The 27,012-nt window shown below is 36.4% G+C and overlaps 1 protein-coding gene across 2 annotated transcripts in view; it reads left to right on the top strand.

The window, feature by feature from the left end:
- The window catches only part of ptpn12 (protein tyrosine phosphatase non-receptor type 12), a 65,913-nt gene extending 40,100 nt beyond the window's left edge, over window positions 1–25,813 (top strand). The window contains exons 13-17 of one of the 2 annotated variants that reach the window (XM_059325645.1): window positions 6,818–6,992; window positions 8,600–9,542; window positions 19,057–19,110; window positions 20,746–20,833; window positions 22,214–25,813. In XM_059325645.1, the coding sequence (XP_059181628.1) occupies window positions 6,818–6,992; window positions 8,600–9,542; window positions 19,057–19,110; window positions 20,746–20,833; window positions 22,214–22,223 (1,270 nt within the window). In that variant the 3' untranslated portion in view covers window positions 22,224–25,813. The remainder of the gene's footprint in view (window positions 1–6,817; window positions 6,993–8,599; window positions 9,543–19,056; window positions 19,111–20,745; window positions 20,834–22,213) is intronic. The other variant, XM_059325644.1, reaches the window with a different exon arrangement.
- Window positions 25,814–27,012: the final 1,199 nt, after the last annotated feature.

Raw genomic sequence — 27,012 nt, 5'->3', positions numbered from 1 at the left:
GTTCCCCGTCAGCCCACAGATCCACCCGGCCTCCACTTTACTGAAGTTAACTTCTGTTTGGCTGTTAACAACTGTTGTGGCCTGAGGAGGAGCTGTATTTATAGATCATTTTGCAACTCTTAACAACTCCCTGCAACACTTTGTGGTGTTGCATGTACCACAACCCAAGGCTAGTTCAAATAGAGCTGCTATATCTTTCATCTCCCTCTCTTTGAGGACAAATACATGCTTTTTCACACTTGCAGGCATACAGTATCTGGTATCTGTCATATGCATAAACACACATGCACGCCCTCTCTTTTATCCTCTATAACTCTTGTTCTTGGCATATTTCCCACATGCATCCCCCTCCTCACTCCTTTCTTATCCTCTCCTCTTGCTTCTCTTCTTCTCCCTGACCCCTTTCCTCCCCATCTCCTCATTTTTAATTTTGCTGTACGTGCCCAGCAGGGGTTGTGCTCCACTTTCTCTCACCCAGTTCATCTTCACTCCCCCCTTTCCCCTCTTCTTATGATTTATCCACAGAAGGCTGTTAATGCAGCAATAAATACAACTTTTTTCAAACAAGCTGGGTAGATGCTCAATGAGTTGCCTCAGTGCTGTTGCTTTAATGTCACAGGGGACAACTTGTTGCCAGGAGACTGTTTCACTTAATTACCTGTTGCTGGAAGCATTGTCTAAAAATGTCCAGTTTGACAGCATTTTTGTGTGTGAAGCATTTTAGTCTGTGCTTAAAGGGATAGTTTGGATTTTTTAAAGCAGGGTTGTGTGAGGTATTTCTCCATAGTCGGTGTGTTATCTATAAAAGATGGAGGTCAGCATGATCCCAGTTTGGAGCAACATGTGTTTTAGCAACCTAAAAGATCAATCTCAATTTAAGTACAGTACAGGCCAAAAGTTTGGACACACCTTCTCATTCAATGTATTTTTCTTTATTTTCATGACTATTTACATTGTAGATTCTCACTGAAGGCATCAAAACTATGAATAAACACATATGGAATTATGTACTTAACAAAAAAAGTGTGAAATAACTGAAAACATGTCTTGTATTTTAGATTCCTCAAAGTAGCCACCCTTTGCTTCCTAGAATATAAGACATGTTTTCAGTTATTTCACACTTTTTTGTTAAGTACATAATTCCACATGTGTTCATTAACAGTTTTGATGAATTTACAATGTAAATAGTCATAGAAATAAAGGAAAAACATTGAATGAGAAGGTCTGTCCAAACTTTTGGCCTGTACTGTATGTGCTATATTTAGAATATTTTTTACCCGTTTACCTTACTTTTCCAATCAGAAACTGAAGCCATTTATCTTGCTCTTTCCGAAGCCACCAGACTCCTTTGACAAAAACAGTAATTTTTACCTCGCCAAACATGGGAGTTGCTGGTCTACCACTGCCTTGATCTCTTAGTTTGTAACTGTTATTGTGTGACTTTGGTGTTTAAAAGGATTAGTTCAGATTCACCAACGTTACACAATAACACAAATAAACTAACTAGTTTGTTAGTGGTAGACCAACAACTCCTTTGATCTACAAGGTTAAATAACTGTTTTTGTCAGTGGAGTCTGGTGGCTTTGAAGAGAACATAGATAACAACTTCAGTTCCCCCATTTCAAACTTATACAGGGCTGTCTGATGGGAAGGTAAAGTGGAAAAATATTCTTAGAAAATCAATATCAGTTAAAGTTAACGCTATATTTAGGTGGATAAATACACTTTCTAAACCTCCGTTATTGCAGAAAAGTAATTTGTTGGAGCCAACATGATCTTTGTTGTGTTCTCTTACTGCACTAACATTATGGTGAGCTTTATTTATCTACAGTACCAGCCGGGTTGATGGGAAAGCAAACATTTTTCAGAGGTCCTAATTTTGGGATGTAGCTGCAAGCGATCTGTTTACTGAAACGTTTCTTTCCTGCTTGAAGTAAAACATACAAATTTGAACTCGGAATTGCTGCCAAAATTCGAGGCTTTCCTGGAAGACTCTCATATCCTAAACCTCGCTCTGTCTCAGTGTGTGTCTTCCTCTCTCTCTCTGTGTCGTTCCTCAGTTTCCTAAACGAATAATGTCCAGGCCTAGTTTAAGCCTGGGAGTATTTTAGTGATGGTAAGAGCTATTTTTACCAACATAGTCCACATTCTGCCGGCCACACGTCCCCCGGGTCACTTCACTAGTACAAGTGTGTGTATGTGTGCTAGAGAAAGAAACATTCTGCAGAAGCTCCAGTGAGGCTGGCATCAAGGTCACAGATACTGAGTCATGGCCTTTACATACAAACAAACTTATTTACAACCACACCCTGAAGAGTCATATCCTCCTCCTCCCAACTTTCAAAATGTGTCGAGGCATCTTAAACATCAAAAAAGGTGGAATTTAATGTTTTGTCAGATTTTTAGTCGTCTATTTATTTGTTCAAATAGTTCTTTTTTTAAGATAATATCTGTGCTTATTTTAGATCAAAATAGCGAAATTTACGATTACTCTGATATTTAAAAAAAAAAATCTATATTGATGGTATGTTAATAATATACATAAGATAATATTTTCTAAATAATTCAGCAACTCTTAAATCTTTTTTTTTTTTTTTTTGCACTTTTGTACAGTTATGGTTACAAATTATCTCTCTGCCTCCCTACACTCGTACTTTGACTGTAATTAATTTACCAAAAAATAGACAAAACACTTAATAACCAGAGTTAAAGATGAATGTGACTGGTAGCATTATTTAATTTTTCAAATTTTATATAAATACCACAAAATCTGATACCATGACAGCCCGTCAGGCAGCTGTTTTTTTTTTTAAAGCTCTTGTGTGTTGTGTGTTAAGAGTATATTAAAGTTATGCAGTATTTTTTAAGTTATAGAGTATTTTTTTCAATTTTGAAAAGGGTTTTTTAGATAGAATGTGTTGATATTTATCAAATTAAGTTTTAAACAGTATATTTTGTTCTGTACTGAAAACAGGTGTCATAATGTCACAAATATGGTAAAAAAAAATGTCACTTTGTTTTAAGTTCAGTGAGACCGACCAGACCAAAAAAGTTGTGATAAAAAATATCACGGTCTCTCTTTGACAATGGCACAAATTTGGGCAAATCTGTACTGAACTTATTCATTTTATTCATCCATAACATAATTAAAGATACAGTGTTCCCATCCTAATTACATAACACGGGAAATAAATACCCAGTACTTAAAACTATACTTAAAACAAATAATTACACCGATTCCACATTTATTCAATTATGGTTGTTAAGGAAAATAATGCTTGTTATTTATGAATGTGTATATTATAAAGAGGTTTTTTTGAGTGCTGCCCAGTGTGATTCCATACCGAGTTAATTCATATAGACAGTCACGCTGATAAATATCTAATTTAGCAAAAACATATTTGTTAAAGAAGTTAATCCAAAGTTAGAGGAAGTTGGTTTGTGTTTTGTGGTCTTCGATACAGAAATGTAGAAAATTCAGACCATACATTAAAGTTTGCTCATTTTCTACAGTTAAACATATTTTTTTTGCTCCCGCTGCTGGTTATTGCTAATGCTAATTACTACCACTACTTTTTTATTCGCTTCATGTAAACACGCATCGTATTTTCATACATAGTTGCATTTTTCATGGTGCTGCAGTCTTCAGATGGGCTTCATGCGCTTTGATACAGCTTATTTGTTTTTCTGTGACTTATTAGTGTTTGCTCCTGTAATAGCTCAGCTTCCCCACAGGAATAATTTAAATTTAATCTTATCTTATCATAAAGACTTTGCTATCTGAATGATTCATATCCCTGTGGAAACAATGAGCACCATTGAGAATCATCTGAGTTATTGGTAAATAAATCTTTTGCTTGCTCAGGCAATGAAGACGATATAGAGGAGGAAATCTCAAGAGTAATTTATGTTTTCATTAAAGAAAACTCCTTTAACCTGGAGGCCTGAAACTACCAATAGGAGACCCATAAGAGACTATTTTAGAGTCTAGTGATTAGAAAAGCTCTTTAGTGGGGTTTAATCTCAGCAGGATCTTCGTTCTCCAGCAATCACAACCTCTGACCTCCCCACTGAGATTATTGTTATTATTATTATTTTTACAGTTTTGTTTACTGACATTTTCAGAGCATATACGGATCAGCAGTCCAGTTTTAATGCCTCGAGATAGTTATGCATGCTAATAAATATTAGGTTAAAAAAAATAGTGACTTAATTAAAATAATTATGATACCTATAACAACAGTTATATTAATAATATAACAATAAGAAATTAAAATAAGAAATGAGAAAGAAGTAAAAGAGATGCCAATAGTGATATTAAAAATCCCTTTGAAAATGTAATTAATTAACAGGTAAATACCTCTACATATAGAGCTAGAGATGCATAGAATGAGGAATATAAATGATAAATATAAGGTAAAAGAAAAATGATTTGATTAAAAAAAAAAAATTATAATAATGAATGAATGAAATACAAGTAAAGAAATGAAATAATATAGATTATTTATTATACGTCTAAATACACATAAATGTACACATGTATGTTTATGTATACATATATAAACTGTTATTTTGGTGTTTGTATATACAAACATACTATTTATTTACACTTATATTATCTGTTATTATTAATAAAATGTTTAATTTCTTTATTTTTATTTTATTAATGTATTCTTTTTTATATATATATATATATATATATATATATATATATATATGTATGTGTATGTGTATATATATGTATGTGTATGTGTATATATATGTATGTGTATGTATATATATGTATGTGTATATATGTATATGTATATATATGTATGTGTATATATGTATGTGTATGTATATATATATATGTATGTATATATATATGTATATGTATATATATAATACCATTTTAAAATATAATTCTATAGCAATAAAAGACAACAAAAATAGCAAACGTCTAGTGTTTCAGTATTTATATATCGTAAATATCAAACAAACGAAAAGCAATGAGTATTTTTTCTCTTTTTTTCTTTTCTTTTCTAATTATGTATTTTAGTTTTATGTCAAGTTCAACACAAAAGTTTCGCTTTTTGGTTTAAGACTTTGTGTATCCATATCAGTAACAATTTGATTGCAAAAAAATAACTATAAATCATCACATGCTTTCCATAATCAAACAAAAATTCACAAGGAAGAAGTATTAGAACCGTGATCACTGTGATACTGTGAGGAAGCCTTTTACAGTATGACTGCAACTCCAGACTTGCTCAAGAAAAGGAAGTCCCCTGTCCTTCCCGCTTGCAGCTTCTGTCTGACTTTTATCCACACACACACAAACACACCACGCACACACAGCATCATGTGCAGTCCTACGTTTGCTCTTGCTTCAGTCATGCGCTCTTGATTTAGCATGCCACCACATCCTTTCACAGCTTTCTTTTTCTCTGTATATATTTTTGCATGCATATTTAAATGTATATTCTGCGGAGTGGAACAGCATCTTAATGTTAAACTTTCCATCACTGTGTGGCTGGCTTGGTCACAACCTCAGCATCCTGTTTATAATTCACACACCTACACTTCGTTTATCTATAGCTGTTTTTCTAAGAAGTTCATAAGCACATTACACAGTCATATACATATAGGAGAGGTTTGTTGAACCCATACGTGTCTAATATTTATGCAGCACTACAGGCACGATACTGTACTGAACTATCTGGTAGATGACTTTTTGTGCTTTTAAAAGAGAATTCAATGTCTTTTTTTATATAACTCACTTTTTGCTATGGACCAACAGTGGCCTGTAGGTTGCGGCACAAAAAAGAATAGAATAAAAGCAGAACAGAAAAGTATTCAGTGCTTTAAAGGAGAAATTTTATGAAAATTCATCTGTCAAAAAATACTTTTTTGTTAGCTGCCAAGGTAACAAGATGGGATTCAACCAAAAAAATTCTCCTTCTTATTTATTAGAAATAACTGGGTTTTTTTTTACATTGAGGCATGTATATATGTCCTAAGAGAAACTCAAAAATACAAATATGAACCTGAAAATAAACATACTAGGTCCCTTTTAACATTTGTCTTAGGAAATCTGTCTTCAACTTTGCACTGCAGTCCCAGAAACATTAAATAAAAGTCAAATGCATTCAGAGGGATAAACTCTGCATTTATTCTGTTTCAGCACTTTGAAATCAACACATCATGTCAACCTTAAATCCACAAAATATGGGTGAAACATACAGTAACTTCTGAGGACATATAATTGGACTCATAGTATGAGAATCTTGCTTTTTTTAAAATTCTGCCACCTAGTGGTGACTGAGCTGTACAACATGAACAGAAACTACCTTTTAGTTTCATCCTTGTATGAAATAAATTTAGCATAAGTTAATTTCATCATCTTAGTTTCATCACTTCTTTTTAGACGGAGAATAATTTAAAACGTGGATGTCCAAATGTCTGGAAGTTGTCTCACCCGCATGATGAAATTCTTCCCTTTTCATCATTTTCATTTCCTTAATTGGCCGAACCGCAGTCTTCCAACCTGTTTCTTTCTTCTTCTTCTTTCTAGGTTAGATTTCTGCTTTAACACTCAAACAGCTTGTATTGTAGCATAAAAGCGAAATATGTTGGCGTACAAATTAATTCCCAGTCTGTAACATCTGTGAATGTACAATTCTGGCTTTGAGTTTGGTGTTTTAATTACAGCGTCGGTTTCATTTTGGGCGCTGGGGAACAGAGATGTCTTATTAAAGAACATCAAAAGTTCCTCTGTGGAACATCCACTCAGCTTGTCTGGTTTCAGCTCTCTCTCTCTCTCTCTGTCTCTGTCTAGTACTCAAGCTGAAGGTGACGTAAAGGAGGAGATCCTCCAGCCCCCGGAGCCTCACCCCGTACCCCCCATCCTGACCCCTTCTCCCCCCTCAGCCTTCCCCACCGTCACCAACGTACGGCAGGACAACGACCGCTACCACCCCAAACCTGTCATACACGTCCTGGCTACCACACAGGTCAGTCTACCAGTAGAGTTTTTTTTTTTTTTTTTTTTTAAATATGTGTTTATTAAATTTTCAAAAGACAAAACAGGAACACATACATGACAAAAACGAAAAAAACATACATTTGGCTCACATACATATTTAAATCCAGATTTAGGCGAGAGATTCAGGAGTCATCCTACACAAATAGGATAAGCAAGTACAACAAACCAAGTGTGCTCTGCCATGCATGATACATTCACATGATCAAAGAAAGGGAACCAGAAACAAAAACATATCAATTAAACGGTAGGGTGTCACTTACCAGTAGAGTTTATGTTTCCATTTATATTGTATTCCATTTTATACTGCGGCAAAGTTTGTTGTGTTATTGTGTCGGCTCCTTGCTCCCTCGCTGTTTGATTTAATATTGATTTTTTACTTTTAACTCTGAATCCCCAAGATCTTTAAGGGCGTTTTTTTTGCTCTTTTTACATTCCACAATCATGGTTAGAAGTGGGACCAGCTCTATAAAAACAAACAAAAAAGAAATACACAGGTTAAAATGATTTTTACATTTTTAAAAAAATTTAATAAAAGGAATTTAGATTTACAACACTTTTCCAAGTCTTGTAAATATTGGAAAAATAAAATTTGATCTCCACATATTTGCATTATTACTACCTCTACTTGCAACCCCTCCTGTCCTTTCCTCTCTGGTCTGTGTAAACAGCCTGCAGTTCTATATGATTTTCTCGTCAAAGTTGCATCAAAGTTTGTTGTGTTATTGTGTAATGTGTTTTTTTACTTTTAACTCTGAATCCCCAAGATCTTTAAAGGCGTTTTTTTGCTCTTTTTACATTCCAAAATCATGGTTAGAAGTGGGACCAACTCTATAAAAACAAACAAAAAAGAAATACACAGGTTAAAATGATTTTTTTTTTTAATTGAATAAAATGAATTTAGATTTACCTCTACCTCTACTTGCAACCCCTCCTGTCCTTTCCTCTCTGGTCTGTGTAAACAGCCTGCAGTTCTATATGATTTTCTTGTCAGAATCAATCATGGCTTCACAGGAACGCAGAATTGAATCTTTTGAACAGGATCTAGTTAGTGCTAAAGGTTTATTTTTATGACATTATGAAATTATACGTATGGCATAAAGTGATTTGACAGAAATATCAAAATTTTAAACTTAATTTTGCTTGGACTTGAGACATGTCGGGGTCAGCCTCCAAAATCTACAGTGGAAATATTGACCCTGCATGAGCCAGTTCACTTAGATGCCTCAGACTCTTGGCTAGGACCTTTCTGGTTGTTCAAAAGGTGACTGCTTTTGCCATCAGGGTCCCTGAGAAGAAAAGACTAGCAGAATCTCTGACTTTGTTTAAATCACTTTTTTATGTCAAGAAATATATTTACAAAAAGAAGCTTATCACCAGAATGCATGAATGCATGCACCAGAATGGGTTTAAAGTGGTTTTCTGGAAATTTCACACTTTTTTGTGGGAAGAAAATACTAGATTTACTTGCCCAAATTCCTGACTCCCTGCCCCAACAAAGGAAGACTTCTGTTGTTTTCTATGTGATGCTGCATTTGTAAAATCTGCTGAAGCGTTTTCATTTCCTTTCCCTTTCAGAATAAAGACGCGGACCAGAAGCAGAACCAGTCAGAATCCAGTGCGAACAAGCAGACCAGTCCCTCAGAGCAGAAAGACCAAGATCTACTAAGTCGAAAACAGCAGACTCAGGTCTCAAATCTAGATCTCAACGACAACTACAACAACAAATCCACATCGACAAAATCCGAATCGGGCCAAAGCCAGACTCAGACTCCCTCCTCGCCGCTCTCCCCGGCTGTTGAATGTTCTGGTGCTCCTCGGATCGAGAGGAAGCTGAGCATCGAGATTAAAAAGGTGCCGTTACAGGAAGGACCGCGTAGTTTTGACACTTCCTCCTCCATGGGAGTAGCGGGTGGAGTAGGCAGCAGTGCAGCCAACAGCGCAGCAGGGCTGCAAAGAAGCCACGCCTTCAAAGCGCGCTCCAGCCAATCGCTGCTGACGTCTAGCTCCTCGCTATCGGAGGACTCGGGCACGGAGGGAGGAGCGGGTGGATGCGGGGACGGTCATGCAGACGGAGGCGTCCTCGCCCGACCGAACCACCTCCCTGTGAAGAGCGAGAAGGTGGAGGGAGGGGAGAAAGTGGAGCTGAAGGCCGGCCACGCAGCGTGGTCTCAGGTCTGCAACAGCCCCGAAAAACAGTTCCCCAAAACCTCCTCCTCGTCTTCCTCCTCGGACCGAGTCGCTCCATCCTCGTCCTCGTCCTCCCACCTGTCCTCCTCCTCTTCCTCCTCCTCCTCTACTCCTGTTAGGACTGCCCTGAGCTTCACCAACCCCCTGCACTCGGATAACTCGGACGAGGAGGGGGATGGAGAGATGTCCGGAGGAAAGGAGGGTTATCGTACTAATGTATCCACGGCGACGGCCATGGTAACCGCATCCCTCCACCACGGAGACCAGCAGCCGGTCCGGAAGGTGCTGCCCATGTCGATCGCGGGGCAGAGCTCTCCGTCACCCACTGCAAGTATGTCCACCAGCTGCTGAATCTAATTCCTCTTACTAACTGGCTGCTTTCCTGAAAGAATCGATTAACATCTTTGGAGGAAATCCGACAAACAGACATCTGAATTAACTAATTAATCAGGTCTACACATCAGTTTGATGGAGCACTAAACACTGAAGGTCAGCTTAGCTCAGAGTCTAGTGAAATGGATAGTTCAAGTTTATTAAAGTGGGATTGTGTGAGGCACTCATCCATAGTCAGTGTATAACAGCAGGGAAAATAATGTTATTGGACAATAAATACGATCAAATTAAAAGGTAAATGTGAGCTGATTGGTATCATATATCATCCTAATAGTTCACAAATTAATACATCCCCGATTCAAAAAAAAAAAGAAGTTGGGACATTATCTAAAACGTAAACAAAGCACAATAACTAAATAAATGTGTTTATTATTTGGGACATTTATTCTATTGAAAACTGTACGAAGAGTATATGTAGTGTTCAAACTGATAAACTTCTGTTTTTGTAAATATTAACTCTGAATTTGATGCATTCTGTTTTGATTTACGTTTTACACAATGTCCCAATATTTAAAAATTAGGACAAGACATTTTCAAAGGACCAAACGAGAGAAAGGGGAAAAACATTAACAAACTAAAAGATCGACCAGCAAAATCTGTGTCCTGCTAAGTAGAATTACTGTTTTTGTCAAAGGAGTCTGGTGGATTTGAAGAAAGCATATAAGAGCCTCACTTCCCCTGCATAAACTTAAACCGCTAAAGCGGTAAAAACATTCTAAATATCACATATACTAAAACTGACATTGATTATTTTAGCTGACTAATATACTCCCTGTCCACAGCAGTACATAACTTAGCTTTCATGCCGATACTCCTACCTGTTTCTCCAAAATTGGGGTGTGCCGACCACCATCTACTGCAGGTTATACACTGACTATGAATAAGTATCTCATATAACCCCACTTCAATAAATCAGCAATCTCCCTTTAAGGCCATAAAACCCTGGTAGAGGCCCCGAGAGTAGCTGACAACCTGTCATTATTATCCTCACACACATACTCTCAGAGAAACCACACGGCAGAGTCATTTTCTGGGTCAGTAAGGAGACAGAGGTCTCCGAGAGACCACATGCTAATGATAACTTGTATCTGTCAACACACACACACACACACTGTGCTATACTGTTGGGTTAAAGCAGAGGCAGAGAGACGGACGAAAGGAATAACAAGAAGAGAGTGAGATAGTTCCAGTGAGTCTCATTTCAAGCATGGCTGTATGACTAATTGGTTTGCGAGGAATGCTGCAAATGTTAACAGGCAAACATCTGTCAAAACAACTCTTCTCTTTCTCTTTCAGCTTGTGTGTGTTTGTCTAAGTGAGTGGATTTGCGAACAAGAGAAAGAAAATCCTGTTTTTGTGTGTTTTCGTTTCAGTGCGGTTATGCGTGTGTGTGTGTGTGTGTGTGTGTGTGTGTGTGTGTGTGCGCGTGCATGTAGGATGGTGAAGGATCAACACTGCATGATGCTGATAAAAACACATTTTGGCCAACTTTGTGCACGTTGGGTTGAACAGAGCTGTTTGTGCATCGGTATGGCCTCACTGTCATGATCGCAGCTATGAGATGTGGTTTTTAATCTGCTGGGGTGTAAAGTGTGAGATCGCTCCCTCTTCTTTGTCAGAGATTTCAAAATCTTGACATTTTGAAATCCAATTCTCGCTGCGACTGGAGCTCACATGAACTGGTTTGAAGTGGAGTTTGGCTTGGAACGGTTTTGATCTTGTATGGGTTCAAAGCTTGATGAAATACAACTTAACTGCATTTATAAATATTTGGATTTAACTGTTGGGATGCATGATGTGAGTCCATTTACCAGCAATAAAATGACTTCAGATAAACTAGTTTATTTGAATAAATAGTCTCATGAAACTGGAAGGTGCAGCACTTTTTTGTGTTTAGTTTATTTATTATTAAAAGTTAAGTGATACTCTGACAATTAAGTAAAGTGTTATACACTGTCATTGATAGACAGGCTCTTGTTTCTATCATTTAAAAGTCTGGCATCATGCACTCCTGAAGTATTTCCAATATTTAAATAAATGCAGAAATCTCTGCCTCACAGTCCTGAAGTGGACAAGTGTGTGTTTTGGTCTGCTTGGCTTTCTGGCACATCATTTATTTGGGCTGTGGCGGTGCTTTTGGAATCGGTTATGAAACGCTGATGGCTGCTGTTTGTTTGTTTGGTTGCAAGAATCTAACTGCTTGTTGACGAGTTGAGCAATTTCCTGCTTTGTGGTTGGCCAAGAGAAAGCTGGTGGCTGCTTGTTTTATTGGTTTATTGATTATCAATGCAGCCATCAAACTGTACTGTGTTTATATTTAGCATTATTTTATGTGTTAGTGCAGTTTATTGTGCTTTAACCTTCAGTTGCAAACTAATGAGACAGAAGAAATATAAACAGTTAAAAAGTGGGAAATCAATACATGCAAAGAGAAGAAAAATGTAAATAAAAGCAGAATGTTTCAGTTTACTTAAATAAACATATAGCAATAACAGTGATATAATGCATGTGAAAATTAAAAATCACAGAGCTACAATATGAAAATGGCAGTTAAATGTGTAATAGAAATGATAAGAATATAAAAGAAATACAAAATAAAAAAGATAATATAAAAATGTTCTTAAACATGCCAATCAAAGGATTTGTTTTTCTCTCAGTGTTTAAATAATCAGCAGTTAATTATTATTTGTAACCGAAGACATTAACTTGCCATGGGGATGAAACTTGTTTGGTTAATTCAGTTTCTTTAAATTGAAACATAAACAATATCACAACAAACGCAGGTGGACTCTACATGTCTGCAGTGCACGTGATTAACAGCTTAAAAACGCCTTTATTATTCCTTTTTTTTTTTTTGTAAATTTTATTTATGCAAAGTTTTGGCACATATATATATACAGACACATACAGTACAAGAAACATAGAAAAAACCCAACAGAGAAAAAAATAAATAAAATAAAAGTAAACAAACAGATAAAACAAAACAGAAGCAACAGACAGCCAGCCACCACTTACTCATTAACGTAAAAAGAAAATGTGCACAAAAACATGTCGGTCCAACAAAATGTCCCCAATTGTCCGCTAATATGAAAAGGGCCAGAGATTGAGTCCAGGAGGCCCGAGCCAGAGGGGAACAGCAAAGTCTCATAACCCGGATACATATCAAGAAAAAATATATAATATATATAACATATTTATATACAATATAATATAATAAAAAAAATAAAAAAAATACTTAATAAAATAAAAATAAGAAAGCAGTGCGTTTCAGGTACCAGTTTGAGGTTTATCTTTTCTAATGTATTCAATTTTATTATTCCTTTAACTTTACTTTGAAGCTGGAGTTTGTAATGGCATCATTTAGAGCACTTAACTCAGATTCAACAGGAGCATCGTGTTTTCTTCACTTGCTGTGACAGAAACCTCCACAATCACTTAAAGTTTCCCTGCTGAAAATGCAGCAGTGTTAGATTAACCAGCGTCTAACTCCAGCCATCATTAAGACTAATGTTGCACTAATCTGAGCTGTTCTATGGGCTCTCTTTGGGCAGTCTTTAATAGGAAGAACACTCTGCTTCAAATGAGTTCACAGTGGTTAGGACTGCTTTAGACATGGTTTTATAAAATAGGGTAGCCATCAGGGCTGAAAGGGGTTTTAAAAAATGGATTTCTAGTTCAGTTAAAACGTTTGAATAAGACACAGTGATGGTGAAATTAAGGTAAATCAATCACAGATGATGTACACCAACTGAAGCTAATGCAATCCAATACTTCAGATTGTTGAAACAGTTTTAGAGAGGGCTTGGCTCAACTCTATGGCCATTCTTTTTTCTTGGGGGTTGATAATTAATTTCTATTTTTGGGAAGATATCTATATCAGATTTATACTTTTGTATGACTGAGATAAAAAATAAAAAAAATGTTACAGTACCAGTCAAAAGTTTGGACACACCTTCTCATTCAATGGTTGTTCTTTATTTATTTTTATTATATTTTATTATAAAGATATCAAAAATATGATGGAACACATTATGTAGTTTAAAAAAAAACATGTTTTTGAGAATATGTTGTATATTTTAGATTATTTGAAGTAGCCACCTTTTGCTGAAACATATAAAACTATAAACTAAAAAAATATTCTGGTTAGTTTAACAATTTTAAAAAAATACATAATCCCACATGTCATAGTTTTGAGTGTCTTCAGCATTAATCTACAATGTTGAAAATTATAAAAATGGAGAAAAAACATTGAATGAGAATGTGTGTCAGAACTTTTGACTGCTACTGTATATTTATACAAATTAATGAAACGTAATTAGTGTATAGGTTCAGCTCAATAAGGAAGCTGGTTAATAATAACTTACGGAGAAGGGGTGAGAACTTACACATTTGTACTTCTCACTCTTTTATTGAACATATAAACCAAGGTATAAAGTGCTTAGCAATTTATTTTGCTTTATGCATTTAATTTTCTGTAAATATTACTTGTTTGTATGATCATTCCCCTTTTTTCTCTCTTGAAAAACATTTCCAAACAAATACATATTGGAAGTTGCAGTAAGTGGTTCTGTTGAACTGTAATGCTTTGTACTTAACAGCTGTTTCTACTCTTTTATTCGACCCGTTTATATCACTGAGGGTAGTCTCAATAAAAGGATAACCTCTCTGTATAACACAGTACAGTTCAGCAGCACCATAAACTACATATTTCATTATTTATTATAGGCCTGTTGTATAAGACTGCATTAGTTTTTTCTGCCTGTTCTGAATAAATTAGGTGAGATAGAACCATCACAGTGTGAACGACTGACTGCAGATCACACAATTAGCCATAAAAGAGGTGTTATTTGAGGGTCAATAGATTGTCTCCTCCAATAAATGAGGCTAACATTTTATAATAACCTCTTTATACTCAAAGGAAAAGGGGAAAAAAAAACTCTTCAAAGGCAATACCTCGACCCCTCAGAGCCCTTAAAGTTAATTTCAGCTGTCCTGCTGCCTTTCGCCTCCACATGAGTGGGAGAAAATATGATTAAGGGACCTCGAGAGACCAAAACAGGTCTCAGTAAGAAAGAGACGGACACACTCAGGGCCGATAATAAGGTCATTATTACAAAATGACTTCTTGGATATTGAATTAAAAAGAGACATATTTATTTTCGCGGATTAAAAGTAGCTTTCTATCAGGGTCGGGTGAATCATTTGAAAGTTATAATTGTCAGGCTACAGGAGCTAAATCCTGATGGTAATAATGACCCAGGGGTCATAAAAAAGGCAGCAGAGATGAATATTGTCAATAATGCTCAATTTAAATAAGATCAGGAGGATGTAAGGAAATATAATCATGACTATCTGGAGCATGTCAATGATTTTTGTACAGTCTGACCTGCCAGTAACTTAACCACACGGTATGATTATTAACCTGAAAGTCGAATATAGTCCTGAAACTAACAGAGGTACACCACAGCAGTTTGTTGTTGATGCAGTTCTCAGTATTCAACACCTGCAAATACATTTTTATCCGGTACAGAAACCATAACTGATACTTTCAGTTACATTTGATCCCACACAATCGATTTCAAAACTATGATAATAATGCAGATTTAAAACTCCCAATTCAAAGGGCTTTATTGGCATTAACATATTCAAATACAGCTCTGAAAAAGCAATAAATACTGACATTAACCTACACTCATGTCATAGTGAGAACTTGGCTAATAAATTTTAAAAAAGCATGTCAGAGAAGAAAGAAAATATCAATACACTTGCTGTATCGATTTTCAGAAACACTATCGATTCTGAATTAATGGTTTGCAACCAAAGATTGATAGCAGAAAGGAAAAGTAGCACAAAAAGCAGATTATTCTATTGTAATGTTAGAGTGCATCTCCTAAAATTCCAATTCAAAGGGCATTAACATGTTAAAATACAGCAATAAATACGGACAATAACCTACACTATGTGATATTGAGAACTTAATCATTTAAAGAAACATTACATGTTAGGGATGTAAGAAAATATTGACACATTTAATAATAATAATAATAATAATAATACATTTAATTTATAGGCGCCTTTCATGTCACCCAAGGTCACCTTACAAAGTCTAAAATTTAAAACATCTTTAAAAACAAGACAACATGCTAAAAAAAAATTTGAGTATTACAATATTATAAAAAGACTATTTTGAATTAATAGTTTACATACAAGATTCATATCAGAAACAAAAAGTAGCACAAAAAGTAGTATGAATAAAGCACATTTTATATCACTTTATTATTGAAGCAATGAAGGAAATACTTCTGAGCTTTTCTTTGCATCGTTTACATTTGACTGTCCTTCTTCTCGGGTCGGTTATTAACGTTGCTTTTCATTTGACCTCTGACCTTTTTAACCCCAGACTGTTGGGACAGCGATGACTCCCCTCCCCCCCTCCCTGTGAGAACCCCCGAGTCCTTCCTGCTGGCCACAGGTGCGTTTGCATTGGTCAAGATTCACAGGTGTGTTTCCAGTTCAGTGGACTCACTGGGTCACCTCCTGGATCCGGTGTGTGTGTGTTTTTTTATGGCTCGTCACAGAGGGTGGATGTGAGACTTTTTGAATTTTAAAAACGAATGCTTTGTAGTGTGAGTGAAGCCGTCAGCAGCGGTGGTTTGATTCAGTCTGTGTCTTCTGATTTGAGCTAAAAAGCGACGAGTATGATTTTCTATTCCCATTCTATCTGCTCCTCTTATCTGCTGTACGAACAGGTAGGGCCTCAGTCTCTCATCCTGGCTTCAAACGGACAGATGGACACACATTGTACGTATCAATCAGGCCCGCGTCCTCTTTCACAGGATGGTCTCTTCAGTATATCGGCCACAATGTTGCCTTCTGCTGTTTCCTTTTTTTCTCCTGTGCTTTGCTCTAAAATATTCAACCACATGAGAGCACACAAGGCATGAAAAGGAAAACATTGTCACTGTTGTGTGAAAAGGGAGCGCGTTTCTCTTGTGAGAGGCTTTATCAGGTTTGCAACACAAGGGGGCACCATTGGCAGCATCTCAGACCTGCAGTGCTTCTGAAAAAACACTGATCAGTTCTAGGCTGTGTCCCAATCCACTCTACATACATCAAACTGTCCAGTTGAAGTCAAACGGGTAGTATGCCTCCTACAATTTCTTTTTTTTTTTTTTTTTTAATGGTTTTTAGTGTCAAACATTTCCACATCATTCATCATAGTTTCTGTGTGTGTGCTCACCACTATGACTTGAATAGTACAAATTTGAAAAAGTCTCTCAAAAGCACACACATATCGACACAATATAGTAAAGAAATAAAATTAAAGTAGAAAGAACAGTAAAACAGTTAGGGGGTAGTCTGTTTGTGAGATGATTAGCTATCAGTGAAAACAAAATCAGGCCTTTGGGGCATTACAAAGTGAATCCACTTTTTAAAGTATGAAGTAAATTGCTCTGTTTTATGATTGACAAATGCTGTTATCTTTTCTATTTTGTAAATGTCCATTGTGGCCTCCTACAATTTCTAATGTGTGTTAATGGTAAAAACCTGTGAATGGTGGTCAAACCGCTCTAGATTCTACTTTTTAAAATCATTGTGACATCCCGCGTCTCATGTATTGTGTCATTTCCTGTTGGTATAAAACAGCGAAGTGTGTTAATTTCTGGTATAAACAGCAAACTAGAATTCTTCCATTGTGTAACATTCATAAAAGGATTGTGCAGATTTTGCAGCTGTTAAATCTGCGCTAATAATACAAAAATAAATAATAATATTGTCAATAATGCTCAATTTAAAGAAGATAAAATCAGGAGGATGTAAGGAAATATAATCATGACTATCTGGAGCATGTCAATGATTTTTGTACAGTCTGACCTGCCAGTAACTTAACCACACTGTATGATTATTAACCTGTAAGTCCAATATAGTCCTGAAACTAACAGAGGTACACCACAGCAGTTTGTTGTTGATGCAGTTCTCAGTATTCAACACCTGCGAATACATTTTTATCTGTTAAATCAGCTGTTAAATCTGCGCTAATAATACAAAAATAAATTCTCAAAGCACCTGCATTGGCTGTAATGTACCCCAAACTAAGCTAACTAAGCTTCTTTGTGTTCCTGTGGTGTTTGCACACAATTTGGCACAAAAGTGTTCGCTTAAAGTTTCTATTAGAGGTGTAAATTCCAGGTTTCATCACAATACAGTATTAGATTGATTCATTGGACTACGATATTTGCCGATATCACAAATACGGTTTAATACGATTTGATTCAGGGGCCAGCAATCGATAATATCATATGCCCATTGACACAAACTGTTACATTTATGTCAACTCACAAAAATACCCTTCTGTTCACTATAAAGTGCCACTCTACATTGCAGGGACTTAAAGAGCCTGTGATGATGATATAATTATGAACACAGACCATTCCCAAGATAACTAAACAACAAATGTTCAAAAATATCAAAAGATGTTCTGCTAACAAAACATCTCGTGTGAAAACAAAACGGGGAGGTGTCAAAATAAAAGCGTGTATTAAAGATATGCATCTATGTTTGGGCATTGCATCGATGCAGTTGGAATGTTCACTGATTAATCGATAAATTGATCTATATTGATGTATCGTTCGACACCTTCTTTCTATATTAATCAGCATCATTTAAAAAACAGTCCAATTCAAAAGCATCAGCTTTAAGGGTTATACAGCGTCACTTTGAAATAATTAACATCTCCATAGAGTTAGATGTTAAAATTCCCGCCTGAAGTTTAGAGGAATGATTCTGCACCATGTCAGTCATGGCCTGTAACTTTCTTTTAATGGTTTTTCTTCTCTGCCGTAGCTCTGCCTAATGTGTGTATTTATATTTTGCCACATGGATAATTGCAATCGGACACAAACAAGGACAAATTGCACTTTGCTGCAAAATATTGTTTGCACGGTAATATCATTAATGCAATATTGTCTGTGAATAGGACCTCGAGACGGGGCAGATAATGGCTGCAAGAAGTGATGCACGATTCACGGTGTCATCAGCGGCTGCAGTCCCATCTTTGTGACTTCATCCTTCAGTGTGTAGGGTGGAGTTGGGGCACAGCAATAGTGTGTTGCTTCTGTAGTGATTTAGGCTTTAATATCATTTCTTAATGTGTCTCCTCGTCGTCATCATCTGCTGTTTATGATCAGAGAAGGATCGAAAAAAGCTCCTCTCACTCGTGTGCACTGGCTCAATGTAAATACAGATGAGAAAAAGGCCTTAGTGCACCTTTGTTTGCTTCAAGTGAAGGTTTTTCTCTCCATTGTGAGGCTGACGTTTTGAGCAAATGGTGGTCTAATGAAGAGTTTCAACAGTATGAATGTGTGGGACTGTGTCAGAGTTAGGATTTTGTTCATTTTTCATCACTTCTCTCTTCGTTAAACCCACTCTTTCTGTCGCTCTCTCTCTGTCAGACCCTCTGGAGGTGAAAACGTCAGCCTCGGCCGAATGGAGCGGTTCTAATAAAGGTAGGAACACACACACACACACACACACACACACACACACACACACATACATAGCTGTGTGTTTGCTGCCCTGTGCAGAGGAGCGTCTGCATGTTTGTCCTTGTGTTTATGTGCATTCACAGTAGTATCACAGTCAGCAGAGCAGAGCAGAGCAGAGCAGGAGACAGACCTTCAGTGTTTTACAAATGAGCCTGCGAACGATAAGACTGACAGCATTTGTCAAAAGGGCAGCTGTCAGAGCCAGAGTGAGTAATAACAAGACAGAAAGAGATACAGGGAGACAGAAAAAGGGGAAAAGATAAAACATGTCTATCAAGAGGTGAAATGAAAAATGTGTGTATGCTCGCGAGGACTGTGTGATGATTGTAACTGCCAATTTAGTGCCTCAGTAGTTTCAATGCGTGTCTGTGACAGAGACAGAATAATAGAAAGGGAATAACTGGGTTTTTTTAATACTAGCTATGAATGTTACTCAATATGAGCATTTGGAAAGAATAAAAAGGCTCGCTAACTGTAAATTCCTGCTGATCTGTGGCCATTAAATGTCATGAACTACATTTCTTGGCAGAACAAATGTGAGTTATAGTGTGTAAAACGTCACATAATAATATATATATTCCTTATATATATATGTGATGTGGTGTTTTTGCCATGCGGAGGTAAAAGGTGTTGTGCAGCTCAAATGAGACTATTTAAGCCTGAGGCCTACATGTGTTCAATCAAGTAGAAATGTAACATATTAATATGTCAAGAGACATCCAGTCAAACCTGTTTATTAAATGAACTGTGAGTGGAACTTATTTGAACAAGCATTTCTAGTACAAACTAGGTAGAAGTTAAACTGTTAAAAACAGAAAGACGTTGGTTATGATTTTAACCAATAAAGCAGCCAGTCTCAGTTAAAGTTATGCCCTTTAAATATGTCTTGGATCACTAAAACTATCTTACAACGCCCTTGAGCATGGAGACCAGTAGCTACCAAAATGAAAAACAAATCAATATTCTATTTACCTTCACATTAATCCCCCCATTTACTTACTTTTCTCTTTAATTTCCCATTTTTAATTAATCTAAATATTGATTTAGTTCTGCATTTATTTTTTATTTAAATTCAATTTATATTGAAATGTATTAGCTAATTTTAAAATCCATTCATGTATTTGTTTATTTTTGTCATATATTCCCTTTATATTGATCTCTCTTTTTTCTTTATTATGTTCATTTTTCTGCATTTCTTAAATACATAAATAGATTAATACACTTAAAAATTATTAATACATTTCAAATAAATAAAGATCAATGCAAAATAAATAATAATTATATAAAAATTGTATGAAAATAAATAAACAAGGAAATAGGAAAGTAAATATATCAGGGCGTTATTTAAAATGCAAATAAAGCAGAAGCACTACTTTAAATTATCAATTTATGACAGATATTATCAATTATTAATTACTACATTTATTTTGAATATCATTTTGGTATATTTAATGGCCTATTATTGTTCAATTATGTCCTTTTTAAAAAATGTATTTTTTATTTTGGCAGCTTACATCCTCCGTAACTGAGCGCTTAAAACTGCTGATTTTACACAACGCATCCACAGCATTAATCTCTGTGTGTGTTTGTATGCAGACGTGTCAGAGTGTGTTAAGAAGACGTCTCCAGCTGACCCTGCATCTGCTGGCACCACAGCAACAGGCAGCAAGGCAGACCTTGGTGGGTAAGTCTGTGGTCTTACTCTCTTACATGTTTTGTCAGTGAACAGTGACCGTACGATGCCGTGTCAGATTTCTACCAGTCATTCACAAATATTATAGATATATATATATACACTACTGGTCAAAAGTTTTAGAACACACCAACTTTTCCAGAATTTAATTGAAAACGATGCAGTTTAATGTCTCAGTGTACTCTGAAATGAATGCACATTTGCAACATTTAAAATTCTTTATTGAGCATGATAGTGTTTTGAAAGTAAAAAAAAAGATTCAAAATCACATTTTATGTTGGACTAAAGGACTAAAAAAAGACACAAAAGGACCAAAAAAAGACACAAAATGACTTACAAAGACATGAAAAGAATTCAAAAATGGACAAAATAGCCCAAGACTCCATAGAGTTTAGTTGTTAACCCATTTCTTGTTCCCTGAAAAAAGGCCTACTTGTATAATTCTGAAATGTACATTATTTTTCAGTTTTGGTTAAGCTTACCTTTTTTATTTACCTCTGGCAGTTCACCACTTACCTTTGTACCCTTTCAAGCTGTTCATTTGACTTGAACTGCTTGAATTTCAATAAAAAACTGGAAAAATTGTGGTGTTCTAAAACTTTTGACCGGTAGTGTGTATATATATATATATATATATATATATATATATATATATGTATATATATATATATATATATATATATATATGTATATATATATATATATATATATACTATATATATATATATATATACTTATATATATATATTTACTTATCCCAAGCTGGGAAATTACAGTGTAGCAGCAGCATTACACACAGAGACAATGACAACACAATTAAATAAAAAGAACAACCTAGGCATACTTCAAGCAATAAAATGTAAAAAATACAATAAAATGTAATGTAAAAATAAAGTGTCTAAAGAAGGAGTATGTATTAAGGAGTAGAATTCCAGTGCAGAATAAATATGAATATGCAGTATAAAAATCTTGGTGCCGTGAAACAAATAAGGTGCAATGAACAGTGTGCATAAAAACACATGAAGTGCATAACGACGGTATGTAATGAACCAGACCATTATTTGTTATTGTACAGTGTGATGCCATGTGGCAGTGTGTTATTTGCACATGTAATGATTTTTTTGGTCTCTGTGCAGAAAACTTTGCTGACAAACTTGGTTTCCATTAATGTCATCATTTTTTATTTTTTTTTATGTGTGTGGCATTGCTTGTGCTGATTGGAAACTTAGCTTTGGGCTGCATGTGCAGAAAATGTTTGATGGTTTTGAGACAAGGCACATTCTCCTCCAGGGGACGGAAACATTTTTTGGACATGTTTATTCCATTAAGAGCAAATCAGTAAGAACCTTTTTTTTCTCCATCTTCTGTCAGGGTTCGGTAACCGCTGCATTCAGCCCAAAGGCCCTCGGAAACCCCCCCTGGAGTGGACATGATGGGACAGTCCATCTGCCGTCCACCAACAGTGTCCTCCCTCATCAGGGGATGGACTCTACCGCTCTCACCTGGCTGGTCCAAAAACCTAGTCGATAGATGCTACACAGACAGACAGCACAATATTACATAGAAACACGTTCTGTGTAACTCTGTGCACCTCCTCCTCCTCCTCCTCCTCCTCCTCCTCCGCCTCAGTCCTTCCTTCAAAGTGCCACCTTGTGCAAAGCAGAAGAACACTTACCTGTCGAGTGGCTTGCCCACGTTTTCCTGCTCAGCTTGCTGATGTTAGAGGTTTTCACTTCTCTATACACTGACCTGGGATCAGTCTGGGTATTTTCCTGTTAATGGTTAAAGAATAATTCCTGGTTTAGATTATAAAAATGGTCTTGTTGGGGTGTCACGATTTCAATTCTAAATCTAAAATAGTTTCAAATGAGCTTTCAATTTGGATCATGGAAACAAAAACAGGATCTCACTGTAATTTTTTTCCTCTCCACACAAAAAAACACAGTGTAGCTTACTGTTAGCCTGCAGCTGGAGTCGGAGATGATGATAAAATCGAACTGGAAAATCCTCCTGCTTCACCATGTGAACTTTGTAAATAATGACTCCTTTATTGACATAAAAACTACACTTTGTAGGCCGTTCCACACATACACTGCCTCAGGCGACACGACAAATATGGCGAAAAATATTCGCAGGCATCGAAAAACAAACATTGTACCAGGATCCGGAAACTTTAGCTGTTGTTGTAAAGTACCCTTCCGCCATCTAGTGGCTCTGTTATTTACAGCGCCATAACAGTTGACTGGAGAAAGAAGTTTATAACAACATAAATAAATAAATACGATTTGACCATATGGCCTTCAAGAAAATATGGCAGTTATATCACAAACAGACAGTTGTCATGGCATAAAAACAATCATCTGTTGATATTTACAAATCAACACTCCATAACAATGTCATAGCCATCAGTGCTAAAAAAAAAAGTGTTTAAAACGAATCAATCAGATGATGGATTTGGACGACTGCGACACCCCTACGCACAAAGCTTCGTCGAGGAAGAAGGATGTCGGTGTGACCCTCATGCGTAAAATGGAAATTTTCTTTTAATGCCAAATGGGGGGAAAAGTAATTTTTTTCATCATAAATCAGGAATTATCTTTAATCAGTAAATCTACTGTGGGAAGCTGATTCCTGAGGTTTAACTGAACTCCCAGAAGCTGTCTGCTTCCTCCTACTGAATGAACAACAATCTTCAAAGCGAACCTAGATAATCTGTTACCCATGATGCAACCTTTTCTGTTGGGTATGCACAGGTTGCCTCTCTGTCTCTCTCTCTCTCTCCCTCTTTCTGTGTGCTGGTGCTACATTACGAAGGATCAGCGTAGAAACAGAAGCACTGGAGCTGACTGTCACCCACCACGTGTGTGTTTCAGCTCTAGTACTTCATACTTCTATGCTGACCTCCCTGTTTATCAGAGTCACAGACTGACGCAGTTTGGTCATTGCAGTGGTTTGGTAGCATCTTTTTCTCTTTCCTGCTGAGAGTTAGAGGGGAAGTTTTATTCCGCTCTCATGTCAGTATGTAGAGCTGGAGCCAGACGCCGCTTAGCTTAGCTTAGCTTAGCTTAGCTTAGCATAAAGACTAGAAACCTGTTTAATTAAATACAAGTCCTCCAAACCCTTCAACAACATTGGTAGTTCATAGATCAATCACCTCATAAAAATTATCGGCCCCATTTTTAAAAGTTGTGAAACAGTTCCAGTTGTTCGGGTTAGTAAAAGATCACGGTTTGGGTGAAAATCAGGATAAGTTTGTTGTGTTACTTCACTTCTGGACATAAATAAAGGATGTCATTATGCATGTGATGTAGGTGTGTTTGTTACGAACAGTTTGAAAATAACTCAATGCTGACTTTTAGTTTCACACAGGACCCAAACGGCCTCCTAGTCTAACGTTTGTCCCTGTTTTCAGTCTTCATGCTATGCTAAGCTAACCAGCTGCTACCTGTACCTTCATGTCTACCGTACAGTTTTTATTATCAAAAATGTTTTCTAATTAATAAACACAATTATTTACATTTTAATAAAATGCAATGGTTCAATATTTAAATCAAATTAAAGTACAAGGAGAAAACCAACCTGAAAAAAGATGAACCAATAATATGTAAATGGCAAAATATTAAATTTCTAATTTACCCCCAATGTAACTGTGAAAACATGAGAGTGGTATCAGTCTTCTCAAGGGTATTTTCCAAAATGCCGTACTGTTCCTTTAAATATCTGATTCTGTGGCAGGGGACATTCATCATCATGTTGACATCTTCAGAAAACATACAAAGATAATGAAACCGGTGATATACCGTTCAAATATCTAAAGATTTGTAAAAAACCAAAGAGTGATGTTCCCTTCTCAAATACTTACAATACAATAAAATGCAAAGATTGGTAAGAAAAGTCTGGGAAAAACATTAATATTTAACATTTTAAATCAAGAGAATTGAGCTTTCTCCAGCCACGACAGGGTTAAAACGACTTTAAAACACATCAGTAATGGCCAAACTCGTCAGCTCTGTAGCTCTGGCTCTCACTGCTGGGACCATGAGCCTGCCTTAGTCTGCCTCTCAGAGAAGACAGCCAATGACAGTCCTCCCTAATTTGGCTTCTCTCTTCACTTCATTTCTCTCTCTTTCTCTTTCTCTCTCTCTCTTTGGGACTCAAATCTGCTGTTTACTTCTTTTTCCTTGACACTTTTCTGTTCTCACTCTGCTGCTGTTGGATGAACGACCATGCAAGTCTTATTTTTTGTATTATTTTTTATTATTGAGCAGCCAGATTACTCATAATAAACCTCAGTGTTTCGGAGAAGGAATGTTACACATTACCTGAATGGGGCTTGACGGATTAATATAAAGTCCGGTTTCTGATAAACAGCCATTTCTCTACAAATCAGACTTGTGTGTTTTTTCATCTTACAGCCACATTTTTAAGAAATCATACTGTACCTGCTTCTGTATGTGTGAGACAATGATGATAGGGACCCAGGACTACTGTTTTCTCCTTACTGTTCTCTGCTAACTTCATTAGCTACCATAACTATACAGTATATGCATTGTTTTATAAAGATAAAAAACTGTACAGGGCAGTTTAGGTATATAATATTTCAGATTTTTTTTGTTATCTCTTAAATATTCTTATTAACAGAAGATGTAAGAAAGTCAGTGCATGATGATGATGATGATGATGATGATGATTCCTCCCCTACACAGTGTTTCCCTTCAAACTGTAAATTATTCTGCTGCCCTCTTTTTTTTTTTTTTTTTTTTTTTTGCTTCCGGCAAATATTTCAGGGTTGTTTTTATTTTTTATGTTTGCGTTATATGCTTAAAAAGATTGAGAAATTCTTTTCGTTTTAATTGGTTGGCAGAAGGAAAAAGCTTCGACTGCCAGCCAGCCCCCTTTCAGATAGCTACAACGGGCTTCGAAATAAGATTGTAATAATAATATTAATGATGATGATAATAATAATAATAATGGTCGTTTTTTGTAAATGGTATTTTAAAAGTTATTTTTGTATACGCGGTTGTTTGTTGCGTCACAAATCCACTGCTCCTCCACCCGAAACCCTCCGCTCCGTTCCTCTCTTCTCTTCTCACATGCTCTCCACCTCTTTTTATTTTTCACCCATTTAATTTTTGATTCATTTTTTCTGTCTCCCAGCTCTTTTAATGTAGAACATGCAACAGAGATGAAGATCTCCTGCTCTGGACAAGGAGCATCTCATTATTTTTCACTTCCTTCATACTTCCCCTGCTGTTTTCTCTCTTTCATCCATCTCCCCTCCCTCCTTCATCTCTGCCTCTTTAATTTTTAAAAGGCTGCTGTTTTCAACACGTCTGTGAGCAGGCAGATCAGTTCGCTTTAAAGGGGACATATTATGCTCATTTTCAGGTTTTGACTTGTATTCTGGGATTCTACTAGAACATGTTTACATGCTTTAATGTTCAAAAAACACTTTATTTTTTCTCATACTGCCCATGGCTGCATCACCTCTATTCACCCTCTGTCTGAGACGCTTCGTTTTAGCGCCTGTCTCTTTAAGAGCCCAGTCTTCTGTGATTGGTCACTGTTCCACACGACAGAGTCGAACATATTCCAGCATGAATGTGAGCTGAAATTAGAAATAAATTAACAACATCGGCCCTGGCATTAGCATGTAGCTACATGTAGCAGTGTATGTAATGTAAGCACTGCATTAACATATCTGGAGCTGACGGCCATATATACAAATCTATAACAGAAAACTGTAGGAAATGGAGTGTTCAGCGAAATCTTACTTTTACATATGTTTACAGCATTAATTGAAACTTTGCCCATGTTTAATATGAGCATCTGACATCACATTTATGACAAAAATAAAGAAAAAACAGCATAATAGGTCCCCTTTAAGTGACGCGTCTCCAAGTTGTTGGTGGTTCAAAGTAACTAAATTCTCCAGTAAGCTGACGAAAAGACACGCTACGGGAGAAAAATAGTCTTTAAAACTTTATAATTTGTTTTTCCAATCATCCATCTTTTTCTGTTTACCTCCCTACCTGACCCCCTCTACATGCACACTCGCCTCGATCTCAGAAAAAGAGCCCACCTGTGCCTTTAAGTGAGAGCCCGCCCTGCCCCCCCGTTTTCCCCCCTCTCCTCCAATCATCATTAGCGGCGTGAGCGTGAGCGATGGG

The sequence above is a fragment of the Centropristis striata genome, chromosome 22, assembly GCF_030273125.1.
Source record: "Centropristis striata isolate RG_2023a ecotype Rhode Island chromosome 22, C.striata_1.0, whole genome shotgun sequence".
NCBI classification, from domain to species: Eukaryota; Metazoa; Chordata; class Actinopteri; order Perciformes; family Serranidae; genus Centropristis; species Centropristis striata.
Note: the sequence above shows the minus strand (reverse complement) of the source record. Positions and strands in the feature narration are given on the sequence as shown.